The sequence below is a fragment of the Rissa tridactyla genome, chromosome 6 (assembly GCF_028500815.1).
Source record: "Rissa tridactyla isolate bRisTri1 chromosome 6, bRisTri1.patW.cur.20221130, whole genome shotgun sequence".
Classification (NCBI taxonomy): domain Eukaryota; kingdom Metazoa; phylum Chordata; class Aves; order Charadriiformes; family Laridae; genus Rissa; species Rissa tridactyla.
The window spans coordinates 58,171,046-58,190,287 of record NC_071471.1 but is presented as its reverse complement, the minus strand read 5'-3'; the positions used below and the strand labels follow the sequence as shown (position 1 = coordinate 58,190,287).

The following is a 19,242-nucleotide window of genomic DNA, read 5'->3' as shown; positions in this document are numbered from 1 at the left end:
AGGCACCAGGGGCTCTGCCGTTGCAGCGGGGCCGGCTCTGGCCTTCCCCCCCCACAAACTCCCCACACACACACAAACTCCTCGGGGCAGGCTGGATCCTGCCTCTGCCCACACCGTGGTCAGCTCAGCTCTGCTGGGACCCCGTGCAGCACCATGCTGTCTGTCGTGGTTTAACCCCAGCCAGCAACTAGGACCATGCAACCGCTCACTCACACCCCCCCAGTTTGGATGGGGGAGAGAATCAGAAGAGTAAGAGTGAGAAAAAACTTCTGGGTTAGGATACAGACAGTTCAGTAGGTAGAGCAAAAGTTTTGCATGCAAGCAAAGCAAACAAGGAATTCATTCGCTCCTTCCCATGGGCAGGCTGGTGTTCAGCCATCTCCAGGAAAGCAGGGCTCCATCACACGTAACGGTTACTTGGGAAGACAAACACCATAACTCCAAACATCCCTCCCTTCCTTCTTGTTCCCCCAGCTTTATATACTGAGCGTGACATCGTATGGTAAGCAATCCCTTGGTCAGTTGGGGTCAGCTGTCCCAGCTGTGTCCCCTCACAGCTTCTTGTGCACCCCCAGCCCTCACTGGTGGGGTGGTGTGAGGGGCAGAAAAGGCTTTGATCGCTTAGTAACAACCAAAACCACCAGTGTGCCATCAACACCATTTCTCATCCCAAATCCAAACCATAGCACTACACCAGATGCTAGCAGAAAAGTTAACTCCATCCCACCTGTCTCCCATGACACCATAATCTGTGGGGAAGCCTCAGGAGAGCATGGGGCTCCCAGCAGCATCTCTGTCCTCCTTGGCCTTGGCAAATGCTATTGCTGTGTGTAGGGTCCGTGTTGGAACCGGCTCTTCTTGCTGCTCTGCCTCTCCCGGTCCTCCTGGGTTTCTCTGCATGCCCCAGGCGTGGTGTGTGCGATGCCTGGAGGAGAGGAGGCGTGGGAGCATCCCACGGTGTGGAGCGCTGAGAGAGGGACAGCCCCAGTGCTGCTTCTGGGGACCGGGGCAGCAGCAAGGCAGGAGTGGGACAGGAGTTCCTGGGAGTGACAGTGGGAGGCGATGAGGCTGGTTTGTGGGCCCACAGCCGCTTTCCCAGCCGAGGGGGGTGTTTTAGCCAGGGACTCCTTGCACAGAGGCAGGGAAGTAACGAGGACGGCTGTAAATTGTGGAGACGAGCTCCCTCACAGCACGGAACAGCGGGTGTTTCTCGCCGGCACTCGTCCCTGTCTTGCCGTGTGCCACCGTCACTGGGTCAGGTCACAGGAGTGTCTCCAATTAACCCAGCTCCCTGGTGGCCCTTAATTGGCACCCCAGGCTTTCCTCCTTCTCCTCCTCCCTCCTCAGCACGTGTTTCTCACCTGCACAGCTGCTGCTAAACCTCTGCTTCCAGTATCCCCGTCACTGCTGGGAACTGGTGGCAGTAACCCAGATTTATCCCCTAAATCAAGGCAGTGGCCACCACCTCGCTTGGAGCAGAGTCCTGAGGATGTCCCTGCTCGGTCCCCAGCACCAGGCTGTGTGGTGGGAGGGGGGCTGTGGCTGCGGGGCCGAGCACTGGGCTTGGGGAAGGGTAAAGGCAAAGGGACCGGGAAGCTCCAGGAGGATTTTTAGGTGGGTATTTGCTGGAATGGCTCAGAATGGGGGAGAGGTGACTGCTGCAGTTTCCTCCTCTCCCTCTGGCAATGACCACTAGACTGGGCACATTTAACCCTCCAGGTACTGGTGCCAGAGACGAGTCACATACCTGGATGACCATAGTGGGAGCATGGCTGTGGGACACAGCGTGGCCTGGCTTATCGTCCTGTCCTGGATTCGTTGCTTTGCCCTGTCTTAGTGCAGGGCTTGGGGTGAGTCCTGGGGGTGTTTAGGGCTGTCCTGCAGCACTGCAAGTGCTTTGGGCATGGCTGTAACCCACAGGCTGCATGTCCTCCTCCTGTGGGTCATCTCACCTATGGGCATGTCCAATAAGTGGATCTTCATCCTGCTGCTCTGGGAACAAAATGGAACCATCCCCTGAAGGACTTTGGCTCCCTGCAGGTCTCTCCGCACCGTGGCCCTGTCACCGAGGTCTCTGCAGCCACCCAGCACACCTGCATGAAGGTAAAGGCCATGCCCCAGTTGAGACATGAAGAAACTGAGTCCGAGCAAGACATAGGAGCTCTTGAGCAGGTGCCTGCCCTGGGAAAAGCTGAACACCGGCAGGCTGGGAACAGCTTGTGGTTGGGGGAGAGGGCACGGCGCTTTCGGGGAGAGCTGGAGGCTCACGTGGAGGGAGGAGATGGGAGCCGGAGCATCCTGTGTGGGAGGATGAGGCGCCCGGGCTCTCCCTCACCCGAGACAGCCTGGCTGGGGTTGGGCACGGCAGGCCCAGAGCTGCCCGTGCCCGCGGGGCTCTCCCAGCCCTGCTCCTCTGCCCCCAGCCCCACGGGACCCCCCCGAGGTGGGGCCGGCCAGCCGAGGCCTGTCCCTTTTAAGCCCTTGGAGCTGTTGCCAGCCGTGGCTTCGTGGGGTCCCCCATCCTTTCAACTGGCTGTTCGGCAAATTAAGAGCTTGCTATTAGGCTGCTAATTAAAGGCACTTCATTAGCAGCAGGGGAGGCAGCTCCTGGCCGCAGCAAAATTGGATTCCTCTGAGCTGCCATCAGCCGAGTCCCTCCTCTCTGGGGCTGTGCCCCTCTGTGCCCCTCCATGTCCGGGAAAGGCATCTACCCTGAGCCATGGCCATGTGGGTGCCAGCCCTCCTACCCGTGTCGCAGAGGAGGGGGCACATCTGCCCCACACGTCTGTCAGGGTGGGAGAGGAGCCGGGGGGTGATGGGGGTGTTGGGTGATGTGGGGCTGCCCCGTTGCCCCCAGCCTCAGGGGTGATGCAGGGATGCTGCCCCTGGTCCCGGGAGCCACCCCCGTTTGGAGGGGACCTGCGGGGGGGGGGCTCAACGGCGGCAGGGCGTCATCACATTGCTGGTCCTGCTGTGCCCGGGCCTGACCGTGGCCCCTCAGCGGGCTGGGCAGCCCGGAGATGCCCGCCTGCCAATGCCACCCCACAGTCCACCTCACCCCACCCCCGGCGAGGGGGGGAAGGCTCCCGGACTCCTCCTCCGGCCGCTCAGGCGCCTCCAATGAGCCCCGGGGCACCCGGGCTGCCTGCCCTGCCCTTCCCTTCCTTTCCCTTCCCTTCCCTCTCCCTCTCCTCCTTCCATCTAAAAATGGGAGAGACGAGCCAGGCAGCCGGACCGGGGCTGCCTTCCTCCCCCCGCCCTCCTCCTCCTCCTCCTCCCTCCCCCGGCTCCAGCTGCAGCCTCGCCCCGACCGTCGGCAAAGGGACCCCGCGGCCCGGCGGGGACATCACCGGGGTGAGCTCCCTGCGGGCTGGGGGGGCTGCCCCTTCTCCGCTTCCCGTCTGCCCCAGGGTGTCCCGTGTTCTTCTCACCCACCCCCCCCCCCCGCCCCGCCCAGGCCTGACACTCCCCCCTCTTTCCCACTCTTTCCCAGCTCGGGATTCTTGATGGGATTAGCGGGGATTTGCTGTGCGTGAGCCGGGAGCTGCTGGGTGCTACGGATCCGGCTACCGTGCTTGGGGGGGCTGCGGGGGGGGGGGATGCTGGGACGCGGGGCTGCTCCCGAGGGACACAGGCTCGCCCCGACACAGCCCTGTCCCTGCGGGGCCGTGGGATGCCCGTTGCTCCAGGGGAGACAGCCGGGTGCAGCACCCAGGGGTGCTCCTGCGGCTGGGGGGGGTGACCTGAGTGCTTCTTGGGTCCTGCTGGGCACCCTGATCCCGGGGTGGGCTGGTCTCAACCCCCCGGGATGGGTCAGGGCTGCAGGGTGTCCCTCCGCAGCCATCGAATCCCCGCAACGAGGTCCCCCCTTGCAGCCGGAGCAGGTGATGGAGGCACTGGTAGGGGCAAGGGCTTAGGGGGTGGGTGCGTGTGGCGTTTTGGGGGAGGCTGGGACTCGCCGTGGGGAACTGCACCTTTCCGCAGCTCTGGGCCTCCCAGGCAGGGAGGGCAGCTCGCAGCCGTGCCATTTGGGAGCCCCCGTCTGCAAGAGGGGACGGGTGTCTCTCCCTCCTCTGCCTGCCCCTTTCTGCCCGCTGCCCCCGGCCAGCCCCGGGACAGGGGTGTTGGGGACAGGCAGCCGGGACCACCAGCCTGATCTGGGCCATCGCCAGGACAAAGCTTCATGCCATGGCCACGAGACCGGCCACGAGACCAGCCACGGGGCAGCCGGATTGGCCAGGCTGGGTGCTGGGCGGTGGCATGGAGCGGTGCTCAGCACAGGGCTCCATCACGATGGGGTCTTTTCTCTGGGACAGGGACATCCCTACTAGAAAAGGGGCAATGACCCAACGCAGCTCATGTCATGTGTGACCTTGGCTGTGCTGATCCCTCCTTCTCTCTCCCAGCACCTCACCTTCCCCCTGCTGTCAGTCACCTTCCTGGTGTCCTTCGGCTCCTCCATGCTCTATGGCTACAACCTGGCTGTGGTGAACTCGCCGGCGGCGGTAAGGGAGGCCCAGCCTCTCCGGGAGCAGGGGAAGGTCTCCACATCCCTCCCTGGGAGGGTGGAGGGATCACTACCTGGCAGCCCCACACCAAAATGCTGGCATTTCCCTCAGGTCGCTGCCCACAGAGCCAGTCTGAGGAGAAGGATGGCATGGGAGGGACGTGGGAGCCTGTGTTCTTGTACCCCCTAAAATTGTTTCCCCCTGGAAGGCAAGGCCTGGGAAACCTCACCACAACCTCTTTGCTCCAGCTCCAGCTCTGCCTGTGGCACCTCTAAGTTGTCCTTAAACCCCTCTGGCGCTGAGGCTGACTGAGCAACCAGACCAGCGCATCCCAGTCATCCCCAATGTCATGTCTTGCCCTGCATCTCCAGCAATGCTGTTAAACTCATGGCATTTTTCCCTTATGGGGTCTGTCTTCCCCTGTCTTCCCCTTTCTCCCAATGCATTTGGTGTCTCTCTCTGCCCCACAGCACATAAAGGCTTTCTACAATGCCACCTGGTCCCAGCGGTATGGGCACGGGCTGGCCTCCGGCTCCCTGACCCTCCTCTACTCCCTGACTGTCTCCATTTTTGCCGTGGGCGGGCTGGTGGGCTCCTTGCTGGTGGGGGTGCTGGTGGAGCGGTACGGCAGGTAAGAGGGTGACATGGGACAGGGTGGTCAAGGGATGGGATGGGGCCGGAGGGGCTGCCCTGCTGCTTGTACCCTGCTAGGAAAGGCACGCTGAGCCGCAGTGCTCTCCTCGTCCTCCTGGCCGGTGGCTTCATGAGCTTCAGCCGGGAGCTGGGGTCCCCCGAGATGGTGATCATTGGCCGCTCCATCACAGGGCTCCACTCAGGTAGGTGCTGCAGGGCTGTGCATGGCCCCTTCATGGCTCTGTCCCCTACAGCCCATTCCCAGGGGGCTAGAGTCATGGTCATGGTCATCCCCCATGGTCACAGGTTCTGTGATGGGGGTCTCCATGGGGCAGAGAGGGCCACCTCCCTGGCCATGCGTCCCCGCTGTGGATGGTGCTGGGCATGGGAGGAGATGCACCGAGGGTCTGGCTGGGCACCCTCCTCCTGGCTGCCTCTCCCATCCCAGTCCTCCTGTCCCCCCCAGGTATCTGTCTCAGCGTGGTGCCCCTCTACCTGGGAGAAATTGCCCCCAAGAGCCTGCGGGGTTTCCTGGGCCTCGTGCCCACCATCTTCATCTGCCTGGGGGTTTTCTTCGCACAGGTCCTGGGCCTCCCGGAGCTGCTGGGCGAGGTGAGCACAATACCCCATATGTGCGCTGGACCCTACTCTGTCCTTCCTGTGACACGTGCTGTTTTGACTTCTCTCAGGACAGGTTCTGGCCTCTTTTCCTGTCGGTGGTGGTCATTCCCACCTCCCTCCAGCTCCTGCTGCTGCACTGCTTCCCTGAGAGCCCACGGTACCTGCTGATAGAGAGAAACGACGTCTGCAGGGCCACTGAGGGTGAGGGGATGTCCCGGGGTGGGGACTAGCTCCGGGAGGTGCTGGGTGCTTGTCCAAGGTCTCCCAAGACCAAGGTGCATCCTCACAGCATCCTTCCACGCCCAGACCTGACAGCCCACCATAGTCCTTATGCTTCAGCCCTTCACTCCTACCCAGTTGCGCCATAGCATTTCCAGGGTGCCCACCACCATGGTGTCAGGCATCTCCTCGGTTCCTACGGATGCTCAGCCCCATGGGTCAGGGAGGTCCCCTGGGGAGGCAGAGCCAAGCCCCTGCCCTGTACCCTACCTATGAGCATCCACGCTGTGATGGGGGGATGCATGCCTGTGACTCCCACTCTCCCCACAGCGCTGCACCGGTTCCTGGGGACACCCGACGTGCAGGATGTGATCGAGGAGATGAAGGAGGAGCAGCGGTCGCTCTCCTCTGTGGAGATGGTCTCCGTCTGGCAGTTGCTGCGAGACCGCTCCGTCCGCTGGCAAACCGTCTCGGTGGTGGTGGTGAATGCCGGCATGCAGCTCTCGGGGATCGATGCCGTAAGCCCTGCGGGGTCCTCGCCCCAGGACCTGGCTCTGCAGAGGCTGAGCTGAGACCTGGCAACTCATTTCACCAAGCACCCCATGGCTCCATCCCCCCGGCTCACGCTACGTCCCCCTCCTCGGCAGATCTGGTTTTACACCAACACCATCTTCGAGAACGCCGGGATCCCCGTCTCCGAGATCCCCTACACCACCGTGGGCACTGGCGCCATCGAAGTTGTCGCGGGGCTGATCGGGGTGAGTGACGGACGGACAGACGGATGCAGCCCCTCGGTGGCACAGCCTTGTCCCCAGCTCCCAGCACCATCAAACAGGGGCTGCTGGAGGGACCCCAAATGCTGTCCATGCCACAGCACAGCCCCTTTTCTGAGGGGCAGAGGGTTTGGCAGGAAAATTTGGGGAGATGGGATGAGAGGGGGTCAATTTGTCGGGTCACATCTAGGAGGGGCTGGAGAATTTTGGGGTGAGGGGGTAGCAGGGAGGTTGGGGGGAGATGCCAGGCAGGAGCAGGGTGGGGGTGATGGAAGGGGCTAAGCGGTTCCTTCTGGCTCCCAATTTCATGGTCACTCTGTAGCAGAGCCACATGTCTCCATCTGCCCCCCCAGCCTAGCACTGGCCTGGCCTGGGGCTAGCAGCCCTGGCCCCCCCCCCCAGCCAGGCCTCATTTAGCTGGAGAGTTAGCACTGGGCCAGGCAGATTTATGGCCCTCGTCCCATCTGCGAGTGTCACCCGGGGCCAGCCCAAGCCACTCAGCACTAAATCCGCTCCCTGACAATTAGAGGGATGGATGGGGGGGTGGCTTCTCCCAGAAAACCGGGGCTGAGTGGGAAGCTGCTCCCCTCTCCCCGTAGCTCAACCCACGGCAGAGTGGGGCCCCTTGATCCCCCCCCTGCCCCTCCAAAGGCTGCCCCCCTCTCCCCTTCTCCCCTGCCCTGGCCATGGGGCCACCCCAGCCCCCGGCAGCCGCCCGGCGTGCAGCCGGATTGCTCGGGAGCAGCCCCACAAACGGCCCCCGACGGACGTGCCGAGATTGGTTATAAAATTACAGGCATTTGTTCTGCTGTCAATACCCTGCCTGCTCCAGCCGCCGCCGCCGCGCCGCCTGCCCGCGCCCGGCCTCCTCTGCCCGCTGCCCCGCAAACACCCCATGCCCAGCCCAGCACCTCCGCTCGGGCCCGACCCCATCCAGCCCCCACCCCGCGCCCTAACGGGGCTCTGCGGGACCCCACTGCCTCCCGGTGCCTGCTCACCCCGGGAGTCCTGGCTCTTCCCGTGCCCCTGCCCCAACCCTGGAGCTCTAAGCTGGGGCTGCCCCCAACCCCCAGGTACCACTGGGAGCATCCTCCCACCTTCAGCTGGATCTGGGGTTCAGGGGGTGCCACCAACCTGGTGGGGAGCTCCCCACCCACCCCACCCCCCATCAGTCTCTGCTCTCCCTCGGCAGTGCTTCACCATCGAGAAGCTGGGCCGGCGGCCACTCATCATCACCGGCTTCTGCACCATGGGTATCTGCTCTGCTGGCATCACTGTCTCCCTGCTGCTGCAGGTAGGGTCTGGCCACCGCCACCCCCCTGGGCTACTGATAGGGCCAGGGCTGGAGCTCTATGTTCATTAATGAGAGCTGGGTGATGAAAGGATGGGTATCACCCCAGGGGAGGGGGCGTGCATGCAAATGGGAGGTGAGATGGCTCTTCCAAGCAAAGTTTTCCCTCCAAAGTTAAAGGGGGGGAAAATTCAGAGCAAACAATAAAAAAGAGAAGCCAAATCCATGAGAAAAATCCTGCCGCTTCTGATAGCTCTTCTGCAGAAATAGTTGTCCCCAGGGAGGTGGCTGTGAAATGCCATGGAGGTGGAGAGGTCTGCAGGGTCCTTCCTCTGCTGCCTGCTCCCGGAGGATGATCCCGCAGCTCTGGGGATGTCTCAGCATCACGAGTTGCTGGGCTTTGTCGAGGCTGACCCTCACCAGTTTTGCCCCAAGCCACCCATTGCTGGTCTGCGCCTCCCCCATGTGTCCTGCATGGCCACTGTCCTCAAGGGCCACCGCTGAGCCGAGGGGCAGGCGTGAAGCCCAGTCCTGGGGACGCTGGGCATGAAGCTCAGGGCCACCACCCCTGCAGCATCCCCCAGCCCCGTGTCCCCCCGCAGACTGACCTGCCCTGGATGCGCTACGTCAGCGTCGTCTGCGTGGTCGGCATCATCGCCGGCTTCTGCATGGGACCAGGTGGGTCTGGGGCCGGAGGGAGCCGGGGGCGGTGGGGTGGGAATGGGGGTCTCAGGGGGAGCAGGGGGGTTTGCAGGCAGGTGGCAGGACCAGCACCTTGGCCCCTTCCCCACAGCCAGACCCTGGTTTACCATGCTGCTCCCCACGAACAAGACCCCACCACAAGCCCCTCCAGCACCCTACGTCCCCGGGGCACACACCAACACCTCCTCCTCATCCCTGCTCCTAGGCCAAGTGGGGAGAAAGCCCTGGCAGCCTTCCCCAGACCTCTCTGGAGGTGTCATCTGCTCCCATGACAGGGCGGCTGGTGAGCATCGTCCTGCCCCTAACCCAGCACTGGTGTGAGGGCGGGCTCGGACAGCAAGGAGTGAAACCTGGACTGGTTTACCCAGTTGATGTATTAGCAGAGCTGTTAACAGATCTATAATTCATCTTCAGCCCTGACTTTATTCACTGTAATTACATCTTTAATTAGGATTTTAATGGCTCATTGTTCACAAACAATGATGAATAGGAGTTTTAAAACAAAAAAATATATGTCTCTACTCTGGGCAAGCTGTGAGTAAGAGTCCATCAGGGCCTCTGCTCTTCCTTCACTTACTGACACTTTCTTTTGGTCTGTCTTTTCCGTTGGAGCACCTTTTATAAAGAGGTCCCAGGCAGTGGGACCCAACCCGTGTCACCACGTCAAATACAGTCCCCTGCCACATCCCTGTCTGCCCTGGGATGTGCGCTGGACCTTGGATCCTGCCCTCCAGCAAAGGGACTGTCCTGGGACCCAGGGTTGCCAGCTCAGTGACACACGGCAGGAGGAGCTGAGTCCTTTCAGGAGAAGTAGCTATAGCCTTTGTCCAGTTTTTAGTAGCCACACTGGCTTGGGTCTTCATCTTCAGTCATTCTGTCTTTTTTTTTCCACAGTACAACTTGGGAAAAGCCAGTTGGTAAATTTCTGTGTCCTGCAGGAAATTCTGGTGCTTGGAAATGTGGTCGCTTCTTTCCTGTCCAAATCAGCCACGGTGCCCAAGCTTTTAGGTGCTCGATAGAAGGAAATTTGCTAAACCGTTTTGATTGAGGGAGGCTAGAAGGGGCGTTATGGGCAGCACCAAAACCATGTTTCTCTGTGCCTGTGATCTACATGAAATTTAAAATATCAGCATTTAGGCAAACTATTGCAAGATGAGGATCCAGATGAAATGCTCCACCTTGACTTTGACTCAGTCTGAAACTTTCCAATCCAGTACCTTGTGAAATTGGCCTCAGCGCTCAGCAAGGTGCACCTGTGGTATTGCCGGGGGGACGTCACTCACCCACTGATACGGGTCCCAAAGGGAGATCAAGGGCATGACGCTGGTCCACCCATCCCGGTGCTCCCTGTCTCCCCCAGCCCTCCCAACACCACCACTTTGACCTCTGGGTCCTGCTGGGCTCCAGCCCTGTGGCTGCGGGGCTGAGACAGGCAGGACCTGTCGACCCTGGGGGGTGCCTGAGGCAACCTGTCCCCCAGACCCTCGACCTGTCCCCTCCCTCCGCAGCTGGTGTCCCCTTCCTGATGACAGCCGAGCTCTTCACGCAGTCGCACCGCCCAGCCGCCTACGTCGTGGGGGGGTCCCTCAACTGGTTTTGCAACTTCACCATCGGCTTCATCTTCCCCTTCTTGCAGGTACCAGTCCAGAGGGGCAAGGGGAGGAGGAGGGGATGGACACGGCTCTGCTGCTCCCCCAGGACAGTGTGCCAAGCCAGGCTTAACCCCAGGGATGCCCCCGCTCCTGGCTCAGCTCGTTGCTGGCCGGAGCCAGCCCAAGGAAGGGTGACAGGAGGGGACACTGCCTCGTACCATGCCCAGGTCTGGAGTGCCTGGCTCTGCCCCATCCCTGCTCTCTTCTTGTCCCCAGATGTCAGCTGGTGCCTTTTGCTACCTGGTTTTCTGTGGCATCTGCCTGCTGGTGGCCCTGTACGTCTACATCATCATCCCCGAGACCAAGAACAAAACCTTCATGGAGATCAGCCACATCTTCACCACCCGCCACTCCCTCCTCTCCCTCCCAACCCACCTCATCGGGATGATGAAGCTTGATGGCTATGGGGCCTTGGAGAGCAGCTCCCTGGAGGTCTCGGGCTCCAGCCTGCCCTGATATGCCCCCACCTCCCACTGTGAGACCACTGCCCTGGTGGGGCTGGGGGGGCTGGGGATGGCGGAGGAGGCTTGGGGCTGGGGAGGGAAGTGAGAGCCAGTTTGCTTGGACTCCACCAGCTCAGCATCCCCCAGGACATCTCACTGCACTGCAGCCTGTGGCCAGGATGAGATCTGATGGTGTGCCAGGGCTGCACCGACCACTGTGCATCACCCCCATGCTGGAAAAGATGCCTTCCCACAGACAGGGGGTCCTCCTGGGGGTAGGGGGTTCACATTGCTGCTGGGCACATGGACTCGCCAAGGGCTGCCCGTGCAAGGTATTTAATAAAGAACATCGTCTCCAGAGCTGGCGTCTGGCAGGCACAACCTGGTATGGCAGAGAGTTGGGAGGTATGGGTGCTTCCCTAGTGCCATGAGCAGCAGGATGGGATGGGGGGCTTCTCCTCCTCCCCACTGTGCCTGGCTGGGAAGGTCAGAGTCTCCCCACATTTCCTAGGATGGGTGGCTGCGGTGGCTCCTGGGCTTTGGCATTTTGCTCCACATTGGTCATGCAAACACAGGCTGAGTTGGAAAAGGGCCACGGAGCAGCTCAGAGCTGGAGGTGACCATCCAGCCACCATGCCCCACCACCACCACCCCCAGCCTGCAGGCAGCCCCTCGCTGCCCAGCCCTGCATGCTGGCCCTGCAGAGAGCATTCCTGTGGGACCTCTGCAACCTCCCAAACTCTGCTGAGGACAAAGGGGTCCTGGGTGTACCCCCATCCCCTTGCTGCACCCCATGAGTTGCTGTCACCCTACGGTGCTCTCCAAGCATGACCTCTCCCATCTCTCTGCCCTGGATCCTGTGGTGAGGGCTACCCTGTTTCCTGGAGCTGCCATGGACACAGCTACTAATGTGGCCCAGGACCCTCAGGAGCTCCCATCAACACCATGGGGACAGGGAGTCCCAGGCCAGCAGACCTTTGGGGAGCTGCCGTTTGCAGGGAAACTACAATATTTTGCTCTGGTAGGTGGTAAAAGCTGGGTGGTGGAGAGGGCTGCATGGCCAAAGCCCTCTAGTGCCAACACAGACATGATTTATTTTGTTGCAGATACTTTAGCCCTCTTTTTTCCAGCTCCCCACTCCACGATGGGCCCATGGCTTGCACGTTTGGTGCTCGTGGCCACTTGTTGGTGTGCTGGGCTCCAGCCCATGCGAGGAGCTCACCCTTTCTGCATCACTTGGCAAAGCCTCGGGGTGTCTCCAGGGGTGGGTGGGTGCTGGGTCCCCCAGTGCCAGTCCCAGCCCCTCCATCCTCAGCAGCTGGTTGGGGTTCTCCTGCAGCTCAAGCTGTTTAAGGGACATCAGTCAAAGCAGGGGTCATGGCTCCACAGCGTCAGCCACTTCCCACTCCGTCTCCCTCCCGACTCGGCTGCTCTCGGCAGCAGAACAGAGCGGTAAATATGTGCAGCATTACATATGTATAATGGAGTGTAAATAACCCCAAAAAGTGCATTGTAAATAGACTCCAAGTTTATCCTTTATTAATGAGGCACTGAGTGCCCTGCTGTTTTAGAGCAGCGAGACTTTCATAATATCAAAACCTAAATTACACTTGTGTCTCTCATTCCCAGCAAACGACAGCATCATTTCAGGCCTCTTTGCCACTTGTATTTATTTATTCCGGTATTTATTTCTCTCTCCCACCCAGCATGTGGGGCAGCTTGGAAGATGCCTCCTACCCCCCATGTGGGAGTCAATGGCCCCCCCTGGGAGCAGCCCCCCCTCCACATGTCCGAGGAGCCAGAGTGTTGCCTTATGGCCAAGGACTGCTCTATGCTGGCTGGTGAGATGGGGCAGACCTGGGAAACATGGGGTTGGGCCCCATTTCTGCCAGGTCTTCAGACACCACCAGAGCCAGAATTCCCCTCTTTCCAAGGATTGGAGGTCACTGGCAAAGTTCTATGGTGCCTTTTGGGTGCGTTTGCTCTTGGGGAGCCTTGTGAGGGTACCGGCCAAGGGACATCCTCCTTCCATCAGGACCTGGAAGGGTGGGAGCAAGGAAACCCCATGCTTGTGGGACAGTAGCTTCTCATCAGCTTTTTCTTTAGGATGTTGGGGCAGGATCTCTGTTTGGGGCTGTCAGTCCAAGCTGTCCCTCTGCAATGGGTCTGGTACTCTTGCAAAAGCAGGATTTGGGATTCCCCTCTGCTTGCCCTGCCCAAGGAGGCATTCCCAACCGCTCTTCTGCAAGCTTCTTGGGAAGTGTATGGCTGGGTGGGCTCCAAGCTGCTTCCACATGTCCAAAGCAGCTCTCTGGATTTAGGCCTCCAAAAGCACTGGTTCTGCTTGGTGAGGGTAGGGCTGTATCCTCTAGCAGTGTCCAAACTGACCTTGAAAGATTGGAGAAGGTGCAAAGAAAAGTCTGAGAAATTACTTTGATGCCTGGAAGTGCTCCTGATCCTCTTATGGTTTGCAGAAATGAAGAAGAAGGTGACCTACTCCAAATGCTTAAGTGTCTTCTTGTAATGTGCCCAACGCTAAAGGGAGGGTGAGTTTAAGCATTGAGGTATACACCTGGAGGGCTGGACCTCACCCCAGCCAAACTGGAATGGGAACAAAGGCCCCAGTTTGAACTCTCCAGATACTTTGAAATGCGTCCCTCAAGGAAATGGTGATGGCCCATCACTGGGTATCTCCAGATCCTGCAGGGAAGCTCTCCTGCAGGGTACCTGGCTCAGGGTGAATGGTCACATCCTGACCGGGAAGCTGATGAAAGCTTGTTGGGACACACACTGGTGTCCCTGTGCCAGCACTGATGGTGAGGCAGTAAGTGTCCCCAGGCTGTGGCTAGACAAGCCAAGGAGCATTCTCACTCTGCCTGTGCTCGTGATCCCTATGGCTCCAGCAGGGATGGGCTGCTGGGGGATGGATCCTGATAACGACAGGGACCCACTAGGCTTCTGAGGCTGAAACTTTCCTGTACTGATTTCAGCAGGTGCCCTAACAGAGAACTGTCCCTGTCACCTCAGCAGGGGTGCCTTTTCTTCCCCAAAATCTCACCTGACTGCAGAGGCTCCATCAGGGACCAGTTTTGAGTAGAATGCTGTTCCTGCATGCTCCGAGCTGGGTGAACACCCTGCTCCTGCCTCCTTCTATGTGGAGAAAAGGGAGCTGGAGCAGCACTCCTCTGGCCCACGGAGGTGGGCGCGGGATTGGTCCTGGCCTTGTCTTACCAACAGAGGAGAGGTTCCAGGGCCAAGCATCTCCGTAAGATGGCTTGCTGCTCGATGGTACCCAAAACTGCCTCACACCCTGGCCTTGAGGACCCCAAAGCAACCTGAGGTGCTGTGGTGGACGGCAGAGCTCCCAGCACAACCCCTTCCCTGGCTTTAGTCCAGGTGGGTTCATGCACACTTTCCTTGGCCATGCTTCCAGTGCAAAGATTGCACCCCCAAAATCAGGAACACCCCCAAGATGAGTAGTTCTGGGATGCAGGGAGAGGCTCTCGGCACAGCTCCAGGGCATCTTCTGCCTGGGAAGGGTGATTTCAGCCAGGAATGGGTCCTCTTGCACCTTCTCATGTTTTTGCTTTGCACAGTGGTGGCAGAAGTCCCTCAGGGAAGGGGACAATGACACGGCGGTGGCAGCATGCCCCTTCCAGGTGCCACAGCCCCATGCACACCCTCGTGCTACAGTAAATCTGGCTCGCTCCTGGCTGAAAGTCATCCCACAGCAGGGTCTCCCCAGGCTGAGCCCGCAGCTCTCAGCGCCTTAAAGTGCAGAGCGGGCTCCAGTCGAGCCTGCATTCCACATGGGCTCTGGTCAAGTGCCTTTCCGCAGGGAAAAACCTAAAATGGGTGATTTTTTTTAACTGTGTTCTGAGTAAGGGGCACTGAGCTGAAACCCAGCACTTCGGAGGGGTGGAGGACAGTGATTTGTTTCTTTCAAAAACCTAAAATATTTCTTCGGCATCAACCAGACCCCCTCAGCCTCTTAAAAAAAAAGATGATGAACAATTTAAGGGCATATTTGGGGGTGTGTGTGTGGAAAAAAAGGTGTTGGTTACCCTATAGAAAAAAATAATACTTATGTATTAATGCTGGCAGGTTCGCGTCCGGCGCTCTGTGGGAGCAGATCTCGGCAGCGGATGCAGGGGGCTGGGGCTGGTCCGGGTGCGGGTGCCTGGCATTGGGGTGGCCGAGGCGAGGATGCCTGGTGTCATGGTGGCCGAGGTGGCTAAGGCTAGAATGTCCGGCATGGGGGTGGCCAAGGCGAGGGTGCCCGGCGGAGGGTGCGCACCAGCAGATGGCACTCCCAGAATTTATTGCTACAGCAAGCTGCCTCTCGGAGAGCAGTCATGTAGGAGATGTCCTATTATATGGGCAGTTGACTTTAATAGTCATTGTGTGCTTAAAGCACAGCAAAACAACAGTGGGAAAAAAAAAAAAAAAAATCCCCACTCCACTTGGATGGCCCTTTTCCCCCCAGCCCTGCTAGTCTATTTGTACAGTAAATTAAAAATATGAATCACTTCTCTCTACTGCCTCCCCAAACACTCATCCTGTCAGGCTCTGTGTTGTCTTCATTTGTATTACCTTAATTTAATGTTAATTATGTTCTTCATTTACAAAGAACAAGCATTTACACTCCCTGTCTGGGGATTTTCCACGCTCGCGGTCTCCACAGACTGGGAGGCGAAGGGGAGCGGCGAAGGCAGCGGTGCTGGGGAGGGGGCTGTTAGCACGGCTGCGGGAATGGGGCGGGGGGGAGCGGGGATGCCACCCCCTGAATGAACCGGTAATGATGAGCGCTATTGCCTTTCGATTTATGAAACCGTATCGCTGCCTGTGCTTAAATTCCCCCTAATAAATCCTTTTTAAAAGGTCCTCGGCCAATGGAGGGCAGTGATTTATGGCGGGGAGCTGGGGCGGAGGGGGGTTTGGTGGCAGGGTTTGCTGCCGGGGGGCCTGGGGACCCATCCGGGGATGTCATGGGGCTGGGAGCCCGGCCACCACTGGGCGGCCCTGAGATAACTTCACGGACACTTTTTCCATCTGCAGACTTGTCAGATGCTGCCAGTGATGGGGTGACCCATAATCACAGCACGGCTGAGGACCACAAGTCCCTGCTCCGTGCCTCGGTTTCCCCTTCAGCACCTGGAGATAATTACCCATCTCCCAGCTCTCCCCATCCCAGAAACACCCAACCTGGGTGACAGCCCCAGGTGCTGGCTGGGGAGCCCAACTTTTGGGTGTATTAACAGAAATTACTTGTGTTTGTGCGTGAGTGCGTGCCCATGTGCACACACACACACACACAGAGGGCCCAGGTCTCTAAAAAAAGCCACTCTGTCCACTCTCCCGTGCACAGAGCCTGTGTCTGGAACAAGGAAGGATGGAAAAGAAGAAGAAAAAGAAGAAGAGTGATGAAGTAAAGTGCCGGGAGCCTTCCCAGGACATAGGAGACACGGGGCCCTCCTCACAGCTTGCCCGTCCCCTGCGTTGGGGGACGTGGGGGTGAAGGTGCACGGCCACGTTTGCAAACCCCCGTGTTCCCTGCACTGAGCTGGGTTTGAGCACTGCCCACCGCGGCCTGCCACTGCCCGGCCCTCTGGCTCCATGTCCCAGGAGCAGGTCGGGAATACTAGGGATTTCTCCCAGGGGACCTGAAGGTTGGATTTGGGCAGAGGAAGAAGCATTTAGGACTCCATTTCTGGACCAGCCCCCGCTCCCTTCCCTGGGCTGTGTCAAAGCTTCTGGAGGCACATTCTGCCGTGCAAATCGGGGTTGTACCAGGACATGGCGGTAGGGCAGTGGGCAGAGCTGGCTAAGAGGCACCCACCCCAAAATCCTCCCAAACACCCCAAAAGCTAATTTAAAAAAAAAAAAACAACAAACAAACAAACAAACAAAAAAACCAACAAGCCAAAAAACCACCCACCCAAACCTTCCAGCTATGTATGATCACAGGAATCCCAGAAAAGCACAGAAAACAGACTGCCCATCCCCGAAAACCCGGGGTGTCACAAACCCCCCCACTGCCCACCCACACCCCTCCCCATCACCACCGCCTGTTTCCATGGTAACAACCAAATACTATGGGATGAGGACCTGAGCCCCCTTGCTGCTGCGCTGGCCCGGGGGCCTGGGGCAGGGTCCTCCCTGGCTGCTGATGGGGGGGTTGTCACGGGTTTGACCCTCCAGACTGCTCCGACCCCTCACAGTGGGTTTGCAGCCTCCTGGGACAACCATGTGCCCAGCTTGCAGTGGGACACTTGCCCCCACCCCCCCCCCCCACCGAGTCTTGACCCCCAGCCCACCCCACGCCCCACTCCTGCCCTTGCCCAGCCGCAGGACAACCCCACTGCGGGGGTCACCTTCCCCCCACCCTGTCCTGCTGCCATGCAGCGCTGAGGCCGCTCACTTCGTGACATGAGTGGCTCAAATACACCCCACAGGACAAACACACACACACCACACACACACACACACCCCCCGGCAGGTGCCGGGGGGTGACCGTCTCTGTCGTCCTCCACCGGCCGCCCGTGCCCTCCCCGCACGCTCCCCCTTATTAACAATGACCTTTCCACTGCGCTCGCCGCTGATTCCCCAGTCCCAAATATCTTTTAAATGGGTTTCAGGAGCTGATGCGCGCTACGTTAAAAGGCCACCGCATCGCACCCGCGCCACCCCGTGTCCCCCCGTGCCGCAGCCCACCCCCCCAACCCTGTCCCCACGCAGCGCCACCCGCGCACACGCTCACACTAACATTTTAATTAATGACAACGGCTTTTTTATTTTATTTTTTTTTTTTCTCCCCTCATAAGCACTTTAATGTGTGTTCGCAGCCCGGCTGATCCCCACAGCCATGGAAATATTAGGTTGACGGATGTGGTCTGTCGCCAGTGCTCCCTCAACGGGTCTGCCTGTCAGCTCGCCGATGATGACATTAACACGGGAAGAAAGTGATGACAAATGCCCGTTATCAGGGAACGAGGCCTGTGACAAATCGCACGGCGCCTCGCGAGCAGCCCCATTACGCTGTAATAAAAAAAGATGGATGGCTCAGCGCACCGGGGCCCCGCGCTAATGCGATTTCGCCTGGTCTCTCCGGGTTCTAATTAAGGCAGAAAACGAAGAACGAACAGGAGTCCCCGGTGCCCGTCCCCCACCCCCCCCTTCTCAGATCCCCCCCTTCAAACACCCCACAGTGACGGGCGCTCGCCCTTGGGGATGGTGGCCCTCTGGCCACCCCACTGCCCCAGCCCCATGGGAGAGGGGACGTGGGGGGATGCAGGGAGATGAGAGGCGCAGATGTCAGGGGGTTTGCATGAGAGGTGGGGGGGGCTGGAGGGGACAACCCCCCTACCAACCTGTGCCTGCCCGTCTCACTTCTGCCAGGTGGGCTCACGGCTCCTCCATCCAAGGCGAAGGGAGGAGGCAGAGGACACGGCCACTGTCAAGCACGTCACTCGCAGACAAATGTCACCTCCACCATCTGCTGCAGCGTGCGAGGCGGGGGGGGGGAGCGCTGCGTGGCGGAGAGGCGCCGGGACGGTGTCACCCCAGGAAGACGCTCAGCCACCGCAGAGCCGGGACGCTGACACCGGCCACCAGGTCCTGTGGGGACAGAAAGGGGGTGGCCATGGGGGGTGGGGGGGGGGTTGAACAGTGCATGAGGGGGTCCCTGGGATGCTTGTGGGAAGCAGCGACTTGCTTTGGGATGGGGCTGGGGAAAGGCAGCTGTTGGGGAGGGGTGTGCCAGACCTTCCCCCCGCCAAGGCAGGGGGGACATGGCCATCCGTACTCACTGAGCACACCGATGGCTGTGCCCTTGATGGCAAGGAGATGGCCACAACTGCCAGCGAGGGTGGGAGAGGGCCACATCCAGCACCTGCTGGGGGAAAGGAGCTGTGAGCCCCCTGCCATGGGGTACACAGCGAGGATGAGCACCCCATGGCCCCGGGACGGGGTGCCCGGGCTGCGCACGCAGGCACTTCTCCCAACGGACCCACACCTCCCCAGTGCCCCCCATCCACTGTAGCTGGGTGTCCCCACATCCGCCCAGCTGCCTGCACACCCCTTGCCCCCCTCCCAGCGCCCCAGCAAGGAGGTAGGTCCTGTCTCCCTCCCCACCTCTGCCCACCCCACACCCTCGTCCCCCTTGCACTGGGGTGCAGAAGAAGGAGCTGTGCAAGCGGCAACTCGTTGCCCATCCTCTCCACAGAGACCTGAAGTGCATCCACAGATGTGGTCAGACCTACGGGGAGTAGATACCCTCACCAGCGCCTTCAGTCCAGTCCCTGAGAGAGGAGCTTCAGTATGGCCATCAGGGTGTCTCCACATGGCTGGATCCAGCCCTGCTGGTACCTTGCAGACACTGTGAGAGGCCACACTGGTGGG

At 59.8% G+C, this 19,242-nt stretch overlaps 1 protein-coding gene across 1 annotated transcript; it reads left to right on the top strand.

The window, feature by feature from the left end:
• The first annotated feature begins 3,020 nt into the window (after window positions 1-3,020).
• Window positions 3,021-10,855, top strand: LOC128911149 (solute carrier family 2, facilitated glucose transporter member 5-like). Its single transcript, XM_054205497.1, is given in 13 exon segments — window positions 3,021-3,179; window positions 3,181-3,354; window positions 4,407-4,505; window positions 4,979-5,139; window positions 5,220-5,344; window positions 5,608-5,753; window positions 5,831-5,963; window positions 6,312-6,499; window positions 6,629-6,739; window positions 7,947-8,048; window positions 8,648-8,723; window positions 10,256-10,383; window positions 10,616-10,855. Coding segments are annotated over 13 exon segments (1,842 nt in total).
• Window positions 10,856-19,242: the final 8,387 nt, after the last annotated feature.